Source organism: Chelonia mydas, chromosome 20 (genome assembly GCF_015237465.2).
Source record: "Chelonia mydas isolate rCheMyd1 chromosome 20, rCheMyd1.pri.v2, whole genome shotgun sequence".
NCBI lineage: Eukaryota > Metazoa > Chordata > Testudines > Cheloniidae > Chelonia > Chelonia mydas.
In genome coordinates this window covers 3173688-3194889 of record NC_051260.2, presented here as the reverse complement: position 1 = coordinate 3194889, position 21202 = coordinate 3173688, and the positions used below count along the sequence as shown (strand labels likewise).

Here is a 21202-nt window from a genome sequence, read left to right as displayed (position 1 = left end):
AATGTCTGAACCCCCCACCCCCGTCTCCCCACGGCAGGGTGAGCCCATGACCAGCGCGTGCACATTGCAATTCTGCTCCCCGGCCCACCGCAGGGCCTGTCTGAACCGTTCCCAAGAGCAGGGTGTTCTGTGTGAGCGGCCAGGCAGCCCCCTCTCGCGGAGCCTGGCACAGCTGGGCAGGCACAGCCGGACGGGAACAGCCGGGCAGAAGTAGGCAGAAGGGAAGGACGGTTCCTCTCCCACCGTGGGAATTGCCAGAGTGAAAATTTCTAGTTTGGGTCACGGAGGAGTTGGACTAGATGGTTGTGCCCGGCACTGCCCAGACCCCGACCGAGATCAGGGCCCTGTCGCGCCAGGCACTGCACAGACCCTGACTGAGATCAGGGCCCCGTCACACTGGGCGCTGCCTAGACCCCCGACTGAGATCAGGGCCCCGTCATGCCGGGCGCTGCACCAGCCGCAGCAGAGGTCAGGGCCCTGCACCCCCGGAGCCATTCACCACCACCCACCCGTTCAAGGGATCCACCACGATGGCTCTGGGGTGAGTCATCTTCCCTTCGATCAACGTCTTCCTGGTCTGGGCGGCCTTCTCCAGCCGCGCCACGCTGATGGTCTTCTTGGGGCCATCGTCCGTCCAGTACAAGTTGTTCCCCATCCAGTCCACGGCAATCCCTTCCACGTTGTGGATGCCTGCGTGGGAGAGAGAAACCACAATTCAGAAACCCCCGCCAGCTGGACGGGGATGTGCCAGAGGCAGAGAGGCCAAGTAGATGCGACAGGCCCTTACGCATCCTGGTGCTTGCTTGGATTAGCCACCCAACAGAGCCCCATCCATCCCTACCCACGGGGAATTCCACCTGCACCATCGCGCTGGCCTGGCTCGCCACCCTCCAGGTTCCCATTCTAAGCCGACGGGTCCCTGCGGCAGTCCCAGGGCACATCACCTGCCTGGCCTGGAGAATCTTATGTTGTGTCACAGTGCCGGGGAGGGCTGGCATGCGACCGTCGGTAAGGCAAGCTGCGACACTTCGCCGGTGAGCTGGGCTAGCTTTACTGCTAGGCAGGAGATGCAGGAGCCAGTGTAGCAACCACTTGAGGGACCGAAATGAGCTGCTTATCAGGAGCCCGTCCGCTAAAGGGGGTGCAGGATTTCGTTCAGGGCAGGTGGGGTGGCCTCCTAGCAGCGCCAGATACCTAATACAGGCTGGCTCCCCGGGCAAGTTTCCCTGAGGTTCCACATGGTCATGCTCCAGGGCATGACTTGACCTCGCTGAAGGATGGTCAGGAGGAAATGCCTCTGGCAGGCAGGGTTTCAGCCCCCTCCCTGTGCAGCGGCTGGTGCTGGCCACTGCTGGGGGACAGGGCGCTTGGCTAGATGGACCCTGGTCCGATCCAGTCCGGTGAGTCCTGTGCTCCTGAGACACCCTGGGGGAAATAACAGTAGCAGCCCCCAGGCTCAGATTTGTCCAGGGCCACCTCCTTGGGGGAGAAAGGAAGACGCACCATCCTCCCGGCAATCCTGGGCCTGAGACCAGCGCCCCCGCGGAGCCAGAGGGGAGGGTCCCCCGTTGCCTTCACTGGGCTGGGCGCTGGGGCCCACCTGTGCTGGCAGAGAGCAAGGGCCGCCCCCCGTTGCCCGTACCATCTTTCAGGATGGTCTCGCGCTCCGTCCCGTCGATCTTCTGGCGCCCAATCAGGTAGCTGGTGGTGTCGGCGAAGTAGACAAAGCCCGTCTCGGCGTGGAAGTCCAGGGCCCGAGGATTCATCAGGTTCTCGATGGGGATCATGTGCTCGTCCGGTACCTTGGCACCTGTGTCCATACCCCGGATGATGCCGGGGCGACCCTTCCCGTACACCAGGAACAGCTCGTGCTCCGGCTCTGCAAGGCAAAACGGGGGGGGGGGGGGGGTCAGCCCAGTGTGACTGCTCCCCGCCGGCAGGGGTCCGGCCCTCCGGCAAGTTAGCCCTCCTGGCTCCGAGGGAGGGGGGGATTTGCTCTCCGGGGAGAGGGGATCGAGGGCCTGGGCTGCAGCCCACTGAGCTAGCTTCAGCATCTTACTTCAGCCCACGGGGACGCAAAGGAACCGACGGGCCTGTACCCCGGGAGACGCTTGGAGGCCTGTGCGCTCCGGCCCCCGGCCCGACAGCCAGCCGGAGTTTTGGGGAGCCGGGGAAGGTGCGCTGAAGGGGGACGTTTCTGCCAGGTAACCCCCAGAACGCTGAACCGATGCTAGGCTGGGATATTTTTAGGATAAAATGCTGGCAAATGCTCAACCACGAAGCTGCCGTGGCAACCAACTGACGTCTATGGCAATCAGTGCAAATGACGACTACGCTGACCTATCGGATACCGGCGTGGAGACATTATTAGGGGGAGAAAGTTAGACGCAGCCAAGGCAGGCTGGGCACATGAATGGATATGCGGCCCCCCGACGCCATCGCAGCCCAGAGCAGCCGGTACGAAGGGTGGGCCCGTCTCAGGCTGGAGCGGGGCTCGCCTGGCATGCCAGGAACAGGGCTGGACCCACCAGATCCCCAACGGAGGGGGTGTTTGCAGGAGGAAGGATACAGGGTATCACCGTTAACTCTGGATGTCTGCCACCTTCTTACATGGGTCGGCGCTTTGGTGTCTTTCCTAATTGCTGAAAGCTTTGCCCTGCCCTCACTGCGAGGGTCTAGGCTGTGGCCAGAACCAAGAACTGAACTAGACGGCCTGGATTCTGCTGAGCCAGATCCTGGGACTAGAACCCTGCAGTCCCCCAGCTCGTTGACTCAGAATTAACTGGGAACCAACAATAACCCATCACCACTAAGGAACGGGGCCACAGGGCTGGGCAGAGCCGGAGGAGGATCCCCGGGAGTGGACGAGCTTTGGGAAAAGGTGCCAGATGAGCTTTACGACAGATTATTGTTTTTTGTTAACAAAGCCATGCTCCGGGGAAGGGAGCGAGTTTGGACTTCACAGTGGGTGCAGGCTGGGAAAATGCCCACACCGTGGAGGTCACCACACAGACCCCACCAGGTCGCCGGGCCGCTGTTGGATCTGGTACAGCCGGTGTCACCACAACGTGGTGCTGACAGGCACCAAACCGACTCTTTGCTCTGCGACTCGCATGACGCCCTCGATATTAGCAACATGCAGGGAAACAAATCCATGCATCAGCAAATCCTTCTGAAACTTCCGCTGAAATGACCCACAGCTCAGGATGACAGCTGGGGTGGGGAAAAGGGGAAATTAAGCAACACCCAGTGACTACTGTAATCGTGTTTTTCACTTTGTGGCTTTTCACAACGGATCCTCTTGGCTGCCCTGAGTGAATTTGAGGTTATAAGCAGCTAGGCTGCCCGGTGCTAACCACAGTTTGTAGTCTCTAGTTGCCCCAGGAGGGGTTCAGGGCCAGTAAGAGTCCTACCCCCCAATGGGATGTCCTACCTATTCCTAGAGCTCCGGGCCCTTGTGCTGGGAACACACAGAGATTCCTCATTTAAAACAACTAATAGAAACCCTCCCCCACCCCCAGGTTTTTGCAGCACCCCAGAGCAAAGGCTTTTCCAGGCCTAGCTCTGTCATTGTTCTGTCGCACGAATCATGCAACTGCTTGCACGAATAGAGCGCTGCATGCACGCGTGCCCCTTTGTGCAAGTAACACCTGATTTGCACGCACAAAGGCACGTGTTCCGCATGCAGCTAGCTCTGAACGCACAAGCGCCCCCTGGAGTCGGCTACTGCCCTGATTTGCACATGCAAAGGGGAGTGTTAGCCACGCAGCCACCGCCAGACTATCCGAACACTTCCCAATGGAACTGCCTTGCTCCCTCCCTTCCTGGAAGCTCTCTGTGCCCCTTGCTCCTCCCCAGAGGAGCTGCAGTCTGTTCTCCCTCCCATGCCGACCCCCTGCTCCGGCTCCTGGATCAGGAACACTACTCACTTTTGCAAGACTTCCCGTCGCTGCCCAAGCTGAATCCAGATCGGCACCGGCAGGTCCGGGTCTTGTGGCTGTTCCCGAGGAGGCAGATGTCGGAGCAGCCTCCAGGTTTGCCGAACTGGTCTGGTTCACAGGCGTGGCTCCGCACTTTAAGGGCAAAGACCAAGCACCCGATTTAGTGGGCATGCATCACCCTCTAGCCAACCCCATCAACGTGCTTCTAGGGAAAAGCCGTGTGCCCTTGGAAACCTCACGCAGAACGGCCTGCCAAGCCACAAGGAGGTGGCCTAACATGAGGCAGAATGGCCTTGAGGGTACAGAACTGGGCAGGGGTTCTTTCAATTCTCGCCTCTGCCACCAGCTCCCTGTGTGAACTTGGGACAAATCATGTCCCAAGAGACAACGCTGCCATCGGCTCTTATACGGCGCTGCTCAGCCAGGGTGCTCACGGCACGACAGTATCATTCTCCCCATTTTACAGAGAAGGAAACTGAGGCACAGCAAGGGGAAGGGACTTGTCCAGGGTCACCCAGGAAGTCAGTGGCAGAGCCCAGGCCTCCAGTGTACCAGCCCACAGACCCATCCACCAGGCAGCCCTGTCTCTTTCTTCTCCTGAGCCTGTTTGGACGGTGAGCTCTTTGGGGCAGGGACTCTCTCATGCTATACATTGCCAGACGCTCAATACCAGCGAGGACTGGCCCATTTCTGCAGCACTAACAAGCTGGCTTTTGCCAATTCCGCTCCCTGCCCGGCCGGGAGTCTCCAGCGAGCCAGCGTCGCACGGAGACCGGCTCAGATGGCACTATGCTCCTCCACGCCCAAATCCACGGCTTAGCTTTGTATTTTGGAAACCGCTGAGCAGGCCGGAGACACTAAGAGGATTTTAAACTTGCAAATTGATTAACTAAAAGGAAGGCGGGGGGAGAGGGGGACAATCCGCCCTGCCCTGGAGACTTTAACCGCTCCAAAGGGTTTCTAGCAAACAGGAGCATCAGGCATGGATAGGTTGACGCCAGAGAGGGGAGGGAACCAGCAGCCGTACACGGGAGCCATTAATATTTCAAGAGGCCTCATCTGCTCCATTTTCCTTCCTTCTTTTCCATGAGACGGTAATTAATCAAGCCGGCCTGAGCCCCAGTCGGCGGAGCCGCTAGGGACAGCTGTCATTTTTCTCTCTCCTGGAGAGAGACAGCAGAGGGTGGAAACGCGCCGGATGAGCAGCAACCGATTAAAACAGCAGCTCGGGCTAAGCCGCCCAGAGGAATGAAACACTCAAGAGCCCCTCGTGATGGTGGAAATTCGGGAGCCCCACAGGATGACAGCGCTGCGGGACAGACAGTGGCTGGGAAAACGAGGCCAGCATCCACAAAAGTCTGGAGGCTCCTAAAAACCTTCATGGATCTGGGCCCTAGTGGCTGACTCTGTGCTTTAAGGAACTTCTGTGCATCACGTATCCTGCCCGTATGGGATCAGACAGATGGAGCAGTGGGTCTGACCCTGCATGGGCAGGATGGAGGATTGGAGGGAGCAGTGGGTCTGACCCTGCATGGGCAGGATACAGGATTGGAGGGAGCAGTGGGTCTGTCCCCACATGGAGGGATACAGCACTAGATGGGGCCCAGGAGTCGGCTCCTACATCCTTGTGAATCTAATGTCCAATTTCGGGCCTATGTCCCTCTGCTTTCCTGGAACAATCACGCTCCTTTTCCCTATTGGGGTTGCAGGCACGGGGGAACACTTTGCTCAAACAAATAAGCCAGGCCCCATGGCACCCAAAGCCAGACGCCCCATTGTCCTGTCCCAGCCCACTGGGCACTTCAATCACATCCGAGGCTGCCAAACCCCGAGAGGTGAGGGAGGGGTTCGTACCCACATGCCAGCCCCCCTACCTGTGGGCTGCCGTCGCTGGTGGTAGATATGCAGGGCTCCCCCCTTGTCCACCCTGGTGACCACCTGGTACTCGGTGCTGTTGAAGCGGTTGACCCGGATGACGCTGGTTTTCTGCTGGGCGTTGGCGTTGTCCGAATTGGTGGCATAGAGGTAGTTCTCGAAGACGGTCAGGCCGTAGAGATGCTCGATCTGAAAGGCACCGTGCCGGGGCGGGTGTGAGCAGACAGCCTCAGGAATGGAGCTTGGGATCCCTGCCTCTCGCGCCCTCTGAGTACCAGGGCAGGGGGTGGCGATGGGAAACCACACAAATCTGCCCTGACCAGACTAGGGAAAGGAGGCAGGCGGAGCCAACGGGTCGATCCACGCACATGTCGGACCCCACTCAGCACCAGAACTGGGTGGGAAACGGTTTTCCCGTCCCGCGAGAATTTCCCTAAAAAAAGGTCCAGGTAACATGTACTACAACGGTGTGTACGGGGAACAGGGGTATTAACCCAGCCGCTATGGCACTACCTGGCTTACACGGGGCTTGTGCGCGACCATCTTCTAACACACCTTCAAACCCTCACCTAGACACGGCCGCTGGATTTAAGAGTGGCTCGTTTCTATTTAGCTTAAAGCTGCTCCTGCTCGACTTGGGCTACACTTGACTTAAGCCAGAATCAGGGAGTCCACACAGCCGCATGCACCAGGGGTTTAAAAATCGCTTCGTTAAACTAATCCGGTGCCACCGTGCTGCCACGCAACCCCTGCCCAGGACCAGAAGCCAATGGGTTTCAAAACCTGCTTTGTCACTGCCGGGGTGGCGGCTTGCCGATCGGTTTAGGAGAGGGCTGCGCTGCTGAAACGTCTGTGTCTCAACGAGGCCCTAGACCAGGCCGGCGAGGGGATCAAAAGGAAGCAAGAGCCGGGATAAACCATTTGTACAGCACCTGGCACAGGTCTAGGGCTCCAAGGTAATGCACTTAATAAATAACAGGGATCATATACACAGCTCTGATCTCTAGAGACCCTTCTCTGCATCCGGGATTCCCTTCCGGCGGGCGCTCGCTCGCTCACCAAGATGCCCTGGATGATAGTGTGCCGGTTCTTGCCCTCGTAGTCCACCACCTCGATGTAGTCCAGGTAGGCGTCGGCCCAGTACACCAGCCGGCTGACCAGGTCCAAGGTGATGCCGTGGGGGAAGACGATCTTGCTGTCCACCAGCTTGGTGCGGTTCTGCCCGTCCATGTCGCAGCGCTCCACCTTGGGGATCTGCCCATAGTCGGTGAAGAAGACTTTTCTGGGGGGTGGAGGCAAGGGGGAACATGAGAGCTCCGAGGGTGGGGTTGAGGGAGAATCTCCACACGCACTCAGGTCCACAAGCGCGCGCGCACACAAACACACACACTCACGCACGCACACCCACGCGTGCACTTGCTGCGATTACAAACGCGTTTATTAGCCTGCTTGCAGGAGAAAGGAAAACCCAGGACCTAGCCCCAGGTAAAGAACTTACCAGCTGGGGTCACTGTCCCCAGAGACGCAGCCGCGTCGCCGGCTGCAGGACTGAGCTGGAGGTCCCAGGACTGCGAGGTCACCAGAGCTCAGCCAGGCGGCAGATGGGCTCGTAGGACAGGCACGGCGCGGCTTCCAGCCGTAGGCCGGCCAGCGCAGCTCCAAGCAGCTCAGTCAGCGGCAGCTCCGCCTGCTGGAGCCTGGCTGGGCTGTCCCATTCTCCCTGCAGCGCCGGGAAGCCAGGCCCAGCAGCCGCGGACCTTAGGTCGGGGGTGGTCGATAGCCCTCGCATGCCGCATATGGGACGGTTTATGCAGCCCGTGCCCTTTGGCCACCCCAAAACCCCCGGGGTCAAACTGGGATCGGGTCTTCTCCCAGCGCTCCAGTCTGGAGGGCTGCAATTCGGGCTCTCTTGGTTAAGAGCCCCCATCTTGACCGGGGCCACATACTGTTCCCTGACAGAACTAGCATGGAAACATCCCTTTCTCCACAACCTTGTCTCCCCAACAAGCTGGCCAAACACAGCCACTTGGTTAGAGGACGGGTTTAACTTTCTTAACAGCTTTCACTCCATCTGAGACCTTCTCAAAGCTAACCACACTGAATCCTTCAACAGGAAAGTCAGTGGCTTCGTTCACAACAGAAAATTTCTGGCTGTTAGGAACTGAAACTTTCTTGATTAAATCACTTTCACACCCTTCAGTGTCAGTAAACTGCTTGCAAAGACTCCATGAGGATTCCTTTCCCTAGGGCTTTTCTATGCAACAATTCACCCCTCACAGAAATTCTGCTCTTACCCTCTTCACCTAGGGCTTGCTCTAGAGGAACACTTTCCTGAGCAACAACAGACTCTCTCTGGGTTCCCTTACATCCAGAATGACCTCTGGCCCATCCGGTGGATTTCTACACAATCCCCTTTCAGGCAAACTGACAGACTTCCTAGATAAAAGGCTAGAAGCATTCTCCTTCCCTTAGCCACACACAAGTTCAGGAATCTTTTCCTTCTTGCTACAGGTTTCCACACCCTCAGTCGGTAACACAATCAAATCACCTTTCTGCTCTCCTTGTGCCCTGGCTAGGATCTCACCCTGATTAGACAGAGTTGCAACACCCTTTCCCAACAACACACTAGCTACGGGCAAAATACAAGCACCAGAATTGTCTGGGCTCTGGGATTTTATATAGACACTAACTGGATGCGACCTAGTTACAGGGCCATTCTCCCAAGCAGACACAAACTTAGGGCCCTTCCCTTCCTGGGCTTTAGCTGAATCCAGAACCAACTCTGAGACAACTGCACGACCCTCAACCAGCCTGAAAGGCCCCTTCTGTCTGCTCCACAGACAAAGAAGAACCGGACACACTTTCTCCTTTCCCAGACACACAGCTTGGGATCTCATTCCCCTGGTCCCAGCACACAGGGCTGTTCACAGACAACTGCTTGGAGACCAGGGTAGCTCCCTCCATAGGCAAGTCAATACCCCCGACAGACACAGGCACGTTTCCTTCACTGTCACAATTCTCCACCCAGCTAACAGGTAAGGTCCAGGGACACTCATCTTCCACTCTCCTCGCCTTCCCACCCTGCTGACTAGACAAAGCCATCAGCTCACAAGGCTGCCTAGGCTCATCCAAACTTTCCTTACCAAGCACCTTGCCACTCCCAACAGATCCCCTGCCCTGCCTGTGTCTCCCCCCACTCAGCTGGGGTCTCAGCTCCCACTGTGCTCAGCGCTGCCCTTGCTGTCCCAGTGGGGGTAGGCCGCGAGCTCGCTGCTTTCCTCACTGCATCAGAGCCAGCCTGAGCCCCCTCTCTGGTGTGCAAGGGCGCAGGGAGCATCTCTCTGTCCCACCCAGCCCCAGGGGTCTGGTTACAGGCAGGCAGGTAGCCTGAGCCTAGCAGCTCCTCCCTGCTGCCAGTCAGGTCATCTGCATTTTCACTGACCATTTCCCACTCCGCCGATTGGTTCCCTGGATTCAAATTCAAACCCTTGGCAGTTACAGGAGCAGGGCCTGGATCCTGTCCCAAAGAGACACAGTCACCCCCCAACAGGGTCTCGCAGCTGGTATCCTGGAGAACCCCAATGACCAGCCAGCCCCACCCCTCCTGGGTCTGCACAGGGATCTGGGCCATAGGCAGGGTGAGGGGCTTCATCCCTGGGACCCTCACCCAGCTCACCCAGCCCCTCAGCCTCTGAGGCTGCACCACCCAGGGCCTGACAACAGTTCTCTCTGTCCCAGGATCTCGCCATCCCAGGAATGTCTCCCCATTGACCATCACCTTCTGCTCCCACTGGAGGGCCGAGGGGCCTGAGCCCAGGAGACTCCAACAGACATATCGGTTGGGACCAGGAGTGGGAGCCCGTCCACCTCCCCACCCATCTGGCTGATGGAGTCTACGGCCTTGGGACCCAGCAAGGGAGCTAGACACCGGGACTGTTCCACAGGGTCCCCCGGTTCAAATCGCCAGCCTGCTCAAAGGCAGTGAGGTGGCATCCACATCCCCCCCTCCTTAACCAGGGGCAGCAATTTAGTCTCGAGGTTCCCTGCGGAACTGGCCCCCCCGGGATCTATCCCCACTCACGCCTGGGGGGTCCCCTAGGCCTCTCCGCTCCCCCACCGCCAGTTCATGCTGCTGTTGCTTCTGCAGCTCTTTCTCGGGCTCTCGCTGTCTCTCACAGTCCTCTTGCTCTCTCGGACTCAGCTCCAATCCCGTCTGTCTCCGATCCCCTGATGGGGAACCCGATCGTGAAGACCCCCATCTGGTCGGGGACAGGAGTCTTAGGGGTGCCTGGCTACCACTCCAGCTGCTCCCAGATCCTGCTATAGCCCCATTTGGGGTCAGGAATCTGCTCCTTAGGGAGGTCATCCTCCTCCAGCTGCACGATGAACTGTGCTTTGGTGAACTTTCCAATGCTCAACCCTCTCTTTCTGCACAGGGTTACAATGTCCTTCTTAAGGAGACGGTGACAGGCCATCACTCCGCTCTTCCCAAGTTGTTGTGGACTCACAGGCCTGTGTGACCTCAGCTCCCCATGGTTTCCAGGGAGAACCCCTAGTGTGCCAGCCCTTCTCGAGGTCACCACCTCTTTGCCAGGGTCTGACCTCGGAGCATTCAGCATCCTCTGCCCCTCCATGCGCTTCCCACAGCGAGTCTGCCCAGGCAGGGTCCTGGGGAAGCCAGAGGGTCCTGCCCCCCAACTTCGCAGTCAGTCGGGACTCTCAGCCAACCAGTAAAACAGAAGGTTTATTAGACGACAGGAACATGGTTTAAAACAGAGCTTGTAGGTGCAGAGAACAGGACCCCTCAGCTGGGTCCATTTTCGGGGGCAGTGAGCCAGACAACCACATCTGCCCTTCACTCATCGTCCCCAGCCAGACCCAAACTGAAACCCTCTCCAGCCCCTCCTCCTCTGCACTTTGTCCCTTTCCCGGGCCAGGAGGTCACCGGATTCCTTTGTTCTCCAACCCTTCAGCTCTCACCTTGCAGGGGGGAAGGGCCCAGGCCATCAGTTGCCAGGAGACAGAGTGTCGGCCATTTATGTACCCTGGCCCTTTGCTCTGCAACAATTACAGTCCCTTCTCCCACCACCGAGAGACTTAAGAAATGCCTAGGGGAAACTGAGGCACCCCTACAGTATTCAGAGGAAACATTAAGAACAGTCCCGCTTCGTCACACCATCTGTCCACATGCTGTCTACACTGAGGGTCTTCAACACGCTGTCGGCGGTGTTGCGGTAGCCGTATCGGTCCCAGGGTTTTGGAGAGACAGGGTGGTTGAGGTCGTATCTTTTATTGGACCAAATCCCGCTCCTGAGAGAGACCAGCTTTCGAGTGACACGGAGCCCTGCTCGAAAGCTTGTCTCTCCCACCAGCAGACACTGGTCCAACTAAAAGTATCCCCTCCCTTGCCTCTCTTGGTCAAGCTAAAACCATTTTACAAACACGCCGAGCGCGTCAGACAGGCCGCCGGGGCGGAGGAAGACACGAGCCTACGAGGACGACTTTCACAGAGCTCTCGGCGTGAGCGAGAAAAACAGAGCACTGAGGCCGGGCGTTAGCTAAACCCCAGTATTTTCCCGAGCGCACTCGGAGGGTAGCGGGATTTTAGCAGCTCTGGGTTGCCTTGCTCTTCCTGAGGCGCCAGGAGCTTGCACCGAACAGCTCTTCTTTAAACGTCACGGAGGGATACTCGGGCCAGCCTCAGCACGGGGGGGGCTGGACTAGATGACCTCACCAGGTCCCAGCCAGCCAGACATTTCTGTGGTTTTCTAACATGGTAACAAGTCACGGCTTCCCAGGAGAGAGTCTGCATGTACACGCAGACGTGACCATTAGTCTCTGCAGTCTTGGCCAACCAGGACAGCAACTCCACTCAGGGGTGTCCCTCTGCATCCACAGGAGGGCAAGTCACCAGCTGTAGGCCAGGCCTCGCTAGTCTGCATTAGCTGAGCCCACCTGCCGCGTCTCCTCCTCAAAACAAGGCCTGACTCAAAAACCCTGGAGATGGAAAGGTGCTGGGGAAAACAAGCCTCCTCTGTAGCCGAAATTTTGTTTGGTCGAGATGAGACTGCAGGGGAATGCACGTGGCTGGAGTTCACACACGTGTGCACAGAGTACATGGTGGGATTACGCACACACACTCACTCTCCCACATGCCACCTGCCCAGATTTCACACACTACTCCATTTCTTCCCAAAACAACGCCTTCCACTCCTGCTCTCCTTTTCTTCTGCAGCTCTCAAGCACGCGGCTAGCCTCGCTGATGACTCAGCGTCACCAGACCAGCTCCCTGGCGCACAAGATTTCCCAAAAGGCAGCTGCTCGCAGGGCCATTACCTGAATTGAACACAGGATGTAAAGCTACGTGGAGTGAGAGACGTTCACCCTCCACTGGGGATATGACTCATCTTAGTTCCTGAAAACCGTTACGGAGACGGTGCAATCTCGCTGACAGTGGCAGCTCTGTACTGCGGGGGTCAGTGGCTGGCATTGAGATGCCAGCAGCAAATGTCCCGGCATGATGGGGACGCAGTCTCGCTGATGAGGAACTTTAGCCCTTGCTGGGGGGTTAAAATGAGTTGAGTTTGCCAGGGGTCAAATCAAGATCAGACCCAAGCTGGACCGTCCCAGGAGAAAACGGGGAGGGGTCACAAGTCTCTGTCTCTGATGGTCGTTTCAAGCCGGGGTTCTCAACTTTCCTCTTTCTGAGGCCCCCACAACATGCTATAAAAACCCCATGGCTCAGCCCTGCCACAGCTGGTTCTCTGCATACAAAAGCCAGGGCCGGCGTTAAGGGGTAGCAAGCAGGGCAGTTGCCCAGGGCCCCACCCCACAGGGGGCCCCCCAAAGCTAAGTTGCTCAGGCTTTGGCTTCAGCCCCAGGTGGCGTGCTCGGGGGCCTGGGCTGCAGTCCTGCACAGTGGGGCTTTGGCTTTCTGCCCTGGGCCCTAGCGAGTCTAACACCGGCCATGCTTGGCGGACCCCCTGGAACCTGCTTGCGGCCCCACAGGGGGCCCCAGGCCCCTGATTGAGAACCACTGGTTTAAAAGACCCTGGGTACAGAACACAGCAATAAAAACACCAGGTGGGTTTTGCTGATATTCCCTGGCCTCGGGGGTAATGGCGCTGGACTGAGATCAGGTTTGACTTCCCAGCTTTGCCGAAGACTCCCCGGGTGACCTGGGGCCAGTCTCTGCCTCCCCGTCTGTGAAATGGGCAGAATGAGCCCTCGCCTGCTTAGCCTGGAGGAGTTGAACTTCTCGCAACGATTGGCTTTGTTCGTCCGTCGGGCTCTGCACCTGCCAAGCCCACGGGTGCTCGGCGCTCACACGCTGAGCGACTCCGGCCAGGCAGCCCTTTGCTAGAGTGACCATCGCTCGCTCTGCGGCCCAGATCTCAGCTGGGGCCGATGGGAAACACACCGGGAAGGACCAGACAGACATGGGGGAGGTTACACGTCTGGGTGAGCCATGCCCCCGGTTGGACTGACCATGGGGCAGCACCACGGTTTCCTTATTGGTTTGTTACGGTCACACGTCAGGTCCCTCGGCTCAGCTGGCCTCTCCTCCCCCCCTCTTACCCCATGGCCGGGTCCAGCGCGATGCCCTTGGGGTTGTACAGCTCCAGGTCGAGCAGCGTGACGCAGGTGTCCCCGTTCCTGTTGCAGACGAAGATCCGGTCGTCGATGTCGTCCACGAAGTAGAAGTTGCCGGTGAGCCAGTCGATGGCCATCTGCTCCACGTCTAGGGCGGGACAAAAGCGGGTTAGGCGGCCGGCGAGCATAAGGGAGCCGGGCGCACCGGGAAATCACAACCGCTGGGAGCTGAGCCGTCCTGCGAAGCCGGCTGCGATTTTGCAGCCCCCAAGGGAGCGGGGCTCGGGCAGGCAGACAGGCACGGGGCCCTCAGAAATCTCGGTCTGGGAAATCACACCCCGAGGGTCCGCATAAAACCAACCCCCCGGCTGGCACTGCCTGGCCCCTTCCTTGGCTGGCTCAGCAGAGGCCAACAGGCGCACGGAGACCAGCCTCCTGCTTTCTCCCGGCAGAGGGGGCCCAGCCCAGACTGGGGGAAGACTCGGAGAAACGGAGGGAAGGGAAGGGGCAGGGAACAGAAGAGGGAGAGAAGAGGAACAACGAAGAGAAGGAAGGAACAGCAGCAGAGAAGCCCGGAGAGGAGGGTCACCCCGCTCATATGGCTTACGCCCCACTGGGAATTTCTAAGCCACCTAAGGGAGTCAGGCCCCAACTCCCACAGCTCCTAATCCCCCTAGGCCCGTTTGGAAACACCACCCAGCCCCCAGCTCTGTGGGAGCCCAGCAGCTCCCAATTCCACGCTGCCCCTCCTGGGTTCGGGTCTGACCGCGGCCGGGGCACGTCCCAGGGTGAGTGGAAGAGGGGTTTCCAGCAGGAGCACACCCCAGCGATGGGCGATATCCAACACACACACACACTGCTGCACTTCCTGCCGGCGACAGAGGAGGGGAGCGCAGCGGGAAACAGAACTCCTCTTTCCGCAGCCGTCAGGCGCTGGGTGCGTTCGAAAACCTGGCCCTGTACAAACCCCCGCTCGCTAGCCCACGCCTCTCCCCGGCTCTGGCTCATTTTGAGGGTGTTTCTAAATCCACAGGGTTCACACACGAGTGATGCTGTGCCAGGGCATGATTTGCCCCTTCCACGGGTAGGGTGATTACTGTAGCAGCCAGAGGCCCAGGCCAGGCTAAGCGCTGTATCCACACATAGCAAGCAAGGGTCCCTGCCCTGGAGAGCCTGCATGCGAAATACACAAAGGTTAGGAGGGAAACTGAGGCACAGAGAAGGGAAACAGCTTGTCCAAGGTCACCCAGCAGAGCTAGGCCTCCTCATTCCCAGGCCAGAGCTGTCGTCCCCTAAACCACGCGGCCATCCCGGACCTCCAGGCCAACCCCTGCTGTGCACATACGATCAGCTCCTTGGACACACACTGCAGTGCCCCCCTTTATTCCCCCCCAGCCGGGGTTTTACCGTCCCCCTCGCCGATCTCTCCCCTCCCCAGGAGGTTTGCTGCAGGGGCGACTGTTCCATGTCCTCATTGCTACAGGCGCCCGTTCCTGCGGGCGATTCTCGCTGGGAGAGGCTGCCAGCACTTTGGAGGACAGGATTAGATTCAAAATGACCTCAACACACTGGCGAAGGGGCAAGCGGCTCACACGGCTGTGAAGGAGCCGGGCGGCGAGCGGCTTGCAAATCGAACACGCGTCAGCCGTGCGAAGCAGTTGTGAAAAAGGCTCGTGTCATCCTGGGGTGTGTGAACAGGAGCGTCGTGCGACAGACCCAGGGGGGGTAACTGTCCCGCTCGACTCAGCCCTGGGGAGGCCTCGGCTGGAGTCTGGGTCCAGTTCTGGGCCCGCACATTACAACAGAGGTGGATAAATTAGAGAGAGTCCAGAGAAAAGCGACAAAAATGATCAAAGCGTTCGAACCCTGGAGCTCTGAGGAAAGGTTAAAAACCCTGGGCAGGTTTTGTCTTGAGAAAGGAAAGGGGGGGGCCTGAGAACAGGCTTCAGATCTGTTCAGGGCTGTTCGAACGGGGCTGGAGATTAACAGGTTGGACAAACTCCTGCCTGGACTGGCTGAGGCTGACTGGGCCCTGCCTCCGCACGGGGGGCTGGACGGGACGACCTCTCGAGGTCCCTGCGTTTCTCTGACTCTATGGTTCAAAGGCCCACGGGCAGCGGTGACCCAGGCCCATGCAAAAGGAGAGCTTTCCAACGGGTTCCAAGGTCACAGGCAGGCCGCCAGGAGGACAGCGCCGCACCGAGGGGAGATGGGAGAAATGGCTCTAAAAGCCGCAGCGGGGGAGCAATCTTCCAGCGAGGGCCGCGTTCGCCGCAGCACAAAGCCGGGGCTCTGGGGGGGAAGCGCTGTGCGGCCGGCAGCTTGCCCGGGCTCCCGCAGGCAAGGCAAGGCAGGAGGCGGCAGGGAACCGTGCGGCATTAATCCGCCCGAGGAGCCGATGCAGGTGAGAGTCGGAACCTGGCACGCCGGGTTTAAGGAGCTGATTAAAAAAAAAAAGAAAGCTCCTTAAATCGGATAAACTCACAGCACCCACATTCCTCCCCTGTAAACAGGTCGCGTTCCATGGAGCTGGCTTAGGGGGCCAGGGCCGCCTGGCGCAGAGAAATGTCTTCATTCAACAACCCTAGTTCTTTTTTCTTTTCGGGGGGGGGGGGGGCGGTTGTGGGGGGAGGGATAGCTCAGTGGTTTGAGCATTGGCCTGCTAAACCCAGGGTTGTGAGTTCAATCCTTGAGGCGGCCATTTAGGGATCTGGGGCAAAAATTGGGGATTGGTCCTGCTTTGAGCAGGGGGTTGGACTAGATGACCTCCTGAGGTCCCTTCCAGCCCTGAGATTCTATGATCTAGCATGTAGGATACCGGGCTGGGAGTCAGGATGCCTGGGTTCTATCCCAGCTCTGAACTGACCTGCTCTCTGAGCCTGATTCCCAGTCCCTTGCTGATCTAACCACTAGACCCCATTCCCCTCCCAAAGCTGGGAACTGATCCCAAGAGTCCAGGCTCCCCACCTTCCAACCACTAGATGCCCCTCCCCTCTTAGCGCGTGAAAGAAAACCCAGGTGTCCTGACAAAACTGTCAGAGGAAGGGGCTGAGTGTGACAGCTTTTGATCCTATCTCTGGGAGGGGGAGAGCGAAAAGAACCCAGAAGTCCTGGATCCCGGCCCCTTCATCTGGCCCTCCTCTGTCTCGTCTACTGAGATGGTGAGCTCTTCGGGGCACGGACTGTCAACCACTCGGTGTTTCTTAGACCCTTTGTAGCCGAATTTTTTTCTTTCTTAACATGAAACATCTCCAAGGTGAGTAACTGCTTTGTTCAACTCCCAGCAGTGTGTAGGGAAGGCTGAAAATCTCATTAAAAAACAAACAAAAAAACCAGACAGATGCAAAAGTTACATTTACAGACACTAAAAGCAGAGATGGCCCAGTGCGGGCCAAATTAATCAGTCACCCTTCCCCCGCCACCCGCTTGGATAGCACCCACGGGTCTGCAATCCAAACAGAAACCAGCCAGGGGTGAGGGTCAATTTACACAACGCACCGCTAGGAAGGAGGGGGAAAGGCTCTAGAAATGTTTTTGGTGGCCGGTAGCAAGGTTTTTACTCCAGTAACAAACACAGCGCCAAGACTGACACAAATCACAGCAAAGCATCAACTCCCGGCTTCTAACCACTTCCTCTCCGGCCCCAGCCTCGGCTGCAGAGCAGTTGGTTCTCGAGCGAATCTCAGATAAGGCCAAACAAGCCGACTGTGCCCAGCACCAAGGGAGGAAAAAGCCAACACAGCCTGCAAAGGACCAGGAAACACATAGGTACCAAGAGGGGAGGGCAGGGCAGAAAAGGGGAGGAGGTGGAAAGGGGGCCAAAGGACAAAATCCCATCAGTAAAACAGCATCCACCTATTGTCTCGTGCAACCAGGGCGGTTCCCACAGCATTCACATGGTTAAAGGACAGCCAGCATGCCCATCTTAACCCAGCCTTCTTAGGCCAAACCGTGACAGGGCCAAACCAGGAGCAGACCTTCACTGCGACTGCTGCAGGGGGGGACCCATAGAGCTGAAGAGGACACTGGGGATAGAATCCGCCTTGGCTGAAACGCTGGGGGCAAGTTGCTCAGATACGACAGTGACGGTCGCCATAGATAGACAGGTAGACAGATATGGATATAGATAGAGAGGGTGGATGGGGATAGATAGATAGATTGATTCTTTCTGCTAACGTAAGTCCTGCTGACGAGGATCACCAATTATAATCTGACAGGAACATCCATCCATCCATCCCTCTCTCTCCATCTAGCTTCCTCCACATCCCCCACATCTGTGTCTCACATTCTGCCCCATATGTACCAGCCCATCTATCTACAGGTCGCTGCCACCATGGGTTGGTCCCTTTGTGCTCCCCTGCCCCTCTGTCTGTCTCCACCTGCTGCCTCTTGTCTTCTCCTTCGATTGTGAGCTCTTCGGTGCAGGGACCCTGGAGTTTATACAGCACCTAGCACTGTGGACTGCTGGCCCATGATGATAATACCACCTGCACATCAATGCTTAGACTTGTCTCTCCGTCTGGACTAGCGATCTGCCCTTCCTCCTTACAGACCCTCAGAAACTAGCTACATTTTTTCAAGAGCCCCCCTGCCTGCGAGCACTGGGGATGCCAGGGACCCTGCATTTGGAAGTTCCCTCGCCCACCCATCCGGCTCCGACGACGTAAGAAACGTCTTCCCCTCCCCACCCAGGTGCGTAGCAGGCAGGGCAGGCTCTGGCTGTAGCGGACCTCTTGCGGCGCTCCTAGGACGCCTGGCCTTTGAATAGGCGCCGGCCTTGCTGACCGTGAAACCCGACGCACTGCCGGGCAGGGGGTTAGGACGTAGGCAGCCGGGCCAGGGAAGCAGCTGCGGCATCATGTGTCACTAGGCCCAATCGCTGCCTCGAGGGTGGAGGTTGAGAAATACAAAATCTACCCTAACCTTCCGGTGGCTGGACCCTAACACACACACACAGGTGGACAAGGGGGAAACGGGGGCGGAAGGGGAACGAGACGGGTTTGCTCTGGAAATCAGGGGTGTCAATTCTCTGCCGCGGCATGGGTGACTTTGGGCAAGCGAGAACAAGCCTTCCTTGCCTCCCACCGCTTGGTCCCTCTTCCAAGGTCTCTTGGGGAGGGCTCTCTCCCTCGAAGTGTCTGTGCAGCGCCCAGCCCAACGGGCCCCCCCCCAAACTCAGCTGTGATCCCATCCCTACGCCGGGCACTGCATCGCCCCTCAGAATAAAGAAATCCTCTACGCCTGCGACATTGCCAGGCAACGCCCGACAGGTGCCTCAGGTCAGGCTGCGGCCGTGGCTGAGCTCGCCCGCCATCGCCCTTTCAAGTCCCTGCCTTCCGGCACCGCAGCGGCATCCCGCAGCTGAAGGTGATGAAACGCTGAACAGCCAAAGCAAAGCACATGCCCCCACTGCCACGCCAGGAGGTGACACAGGCCTACCCCGCTCTGCCTGCCTCGGGGCATGCCCTGGGAGGGCTACTCGCTGCTCTGCTAATAGCCAGTGTCGCCTGGTTTTCCTGGTTTCGGGGGTGGGAGGCGAAGGGGGGGGAGAGTTGCACCATGCCTTTAATATTTCCACTCTGCTGAGTCACCCAGTTTGACCCTGGCGCGCTCCCCTCCCTCGTCAGCTGTGACCCCACCGGCCCTTGGGGGGTGCTGCATTCCTCCAACATCTGTCCAGCTTCCTGACCCAGACCGTCCATACTCCTCCCTCCCCCCACCAGCCCTGATTCATTAACATCTGACCGAAGGAAGGGGGGGAAGAGACCCACCCACACGGCTTGGGGTCGGGGCCGGGGGGGTCGGGAAGAAGGGCCTACCACAGGGATTTAGAATGGGAGCTTTCTGGCCCCCGGCACCGTTCCCTGAGTCAGAGTCACAGGACCGGTGCTGACCGAGAGAGAGCGCGAGAGCGAAAGCAAGAGAAAGAAGGAAAAAACCACACATGCACATTACAAAGAACGAAGCATGAAGATTTATTGCCCCCATCTTCTGGAACCTGCCTGCAACCACGACTCCTGGAGGACATCAGAAGGAAAGGACATCAGGGATTCTTCCTGGCATAAAACCCCCCACGCCCCGCTGGCTAGCGGAAAGAGACGCGTCCATCAGTCAGGTTACGTCTACAAAAAGAGACGCGTCTCTGATCAGTTGGTCTGACCTCCTGCGTGGCAGGGGCCTGGCCCAAGCTGGGATGGCACTGGCCTTGGCGTGAAGAGAACTGGATTCTGCTCCCAACTCTGCCACTTCCCCTCTGTTCCTCTCCCAGCCCTCGTCTAGTTAAACCGTCAGCTCTTCTGGGCAGGAATTCTCTCTCGCTCTGGGCACGTACAGCTCCGAGCACCATGGGGCCAGACAGGGGCATCTTTAGCTACTATGGGAATAATAAAAGAGCAAAGAGGACTCATGCCCTGCAAACTGCATTGAGTCTGGTCTCAAATGCAACCCGGGCCACGAGCTGCAGTGGTCGACCCCGACCGGCTGGGGTTGCCCCTCCGCTCTTGCCATTAGCGGCTGGGAGAAGCTGTGTTGACGCAGGCCGTCCAGCCTCTCCTGGGCTGTATTTTTGCAGCTGGAAAGCATTTGGCTTCCTCAAAGGCTTTTGTTTTTCAAACCGCTCCTTCTCCTCCCCTCCCCCGCACTTGCAGGAATCCGGATTTTTTACCATTCTTCTTCTTCCATTCCGCTCTCTCGTGGAGCCTCAGCTACGCTGAGATTGCCTTTCGGGCTTTTGGTGGAAGCTAATTTACCCACGTCTATTTTAAACCTCTAACGTTAGCTTGGAAAGAGCTTTCCCCTCCTCCCCCGCAGCCCCCACTCTCCGCACGGCCTTGGGGACAAACACGGGACATGTAAACTGCTTTTAAAAACCCTTCGCCCAGCCCCTCTCGCCGACCCTCCATGGAGAATTGGGAAACGCTGCTTATAACGATCCGTGGGCCGGAGCCTCGAGGCCAGGCCTGCCGCTGGAAAGCTTGGCTGGCAGAGCTCGCCTGACACACTAACCAACAAATCTCTCCGAGAGGTGGACGGAGCTTATACAGGCAAAACTGGGGTCTGGGTGGGGTACATGACTCCAGCCCTCCCAAGCCAAGTACACTGCACACGCAAAGGTGCAATTCTGCACTTTGGGCCCCCGGCCAACACGGTTGTGTTGGCAGAAGTCTAGCGTAGAGTTGGCCTAGACCCGCCCTGCGTGGAGTGGGCATGAGAACTCCGCTGCCATACAGGGGGAAGATCAGAGCTGTGGCCTGGGCACTCTGGGTGTTCTCGGGTATCCTCAGCTCACCATGACTCCTGGGAGTTACAGCAGCCCTGGGGCTGCTCTAACTTAGGTGGGCAGGCAGGGTCTGAAGAGCCCAAGAATACAGGGACAACAGAGTTAGCTTAAAACACTCACCTCTGTCCCTCTTTTTTTCTATACCTCAAGGGCCCCCGATCCTGCCGTGACAGCCCAGAGTAACATGTCTCTGGCTACCCATGGATGCAGGGGTCTCTACACCAGGGGATGCAATTGCACAATCAGAAGCCAGCGGGGGACACAGCGTAGCCTAAAGGATAAAGCACTTAACCGGGGGTTAGGAGAGTTGGGTTCTATTTCCACCTCTGCTCCTGGCCTGATGAGTGACCCAGGGCAAGTCACTTCCCCTTTCTGAGCTTCAGTTTTGCCATGTGTAAACAAGGATAATGATACTTTGTACCGCGCTTTGAGATCCGCTGATAAAAAGCACCATCTCAGAGCTAGGGGTCATTCGTTATTTTTAAAAGGCCTCAGGCCTGTTTATTTCCACTGG

General features: G+C 58.0%; 1 protein-coding gene across 3 annotated transcripts in view; it reads right to left on the bottom strand.

The window, feature by feature from the left end:
* The window catches only part of LRP1 (LDL receptor related protein 1), a 177105-nt gene that overhangs the window by 69238 nt on the left and 86665 nt on the right, over positions 1-21202 (bottom strand). For all 3 annotated transcript variants that reach the window (XM_037883672.2, XM_037883673.2, XM_043532632.1), the window contains exons 7-12: positions 13395-13557; positions 6876-7098; positions 5816-6005; positions 3930-4073; positions 1643-1879; positions 510-690 (exon numbers count right to left, since the gene is read on the bottom strand). In XM_037883672.2, coding sequence (XP_037739600.1) covers positions 510-690; positions 1643-1879; positions 3930-4073; positions 5816-6005; positions 6876-7098; positions 13395-13557 — 1138 coding nt within the window. The remainder of the gene's footprint in view (positions 1-509; positions 691-1642; positions 1880-3929; positions 4074-5815; positions 6006-6875; positions 7099-13394; positions 13558-21202) is intronic.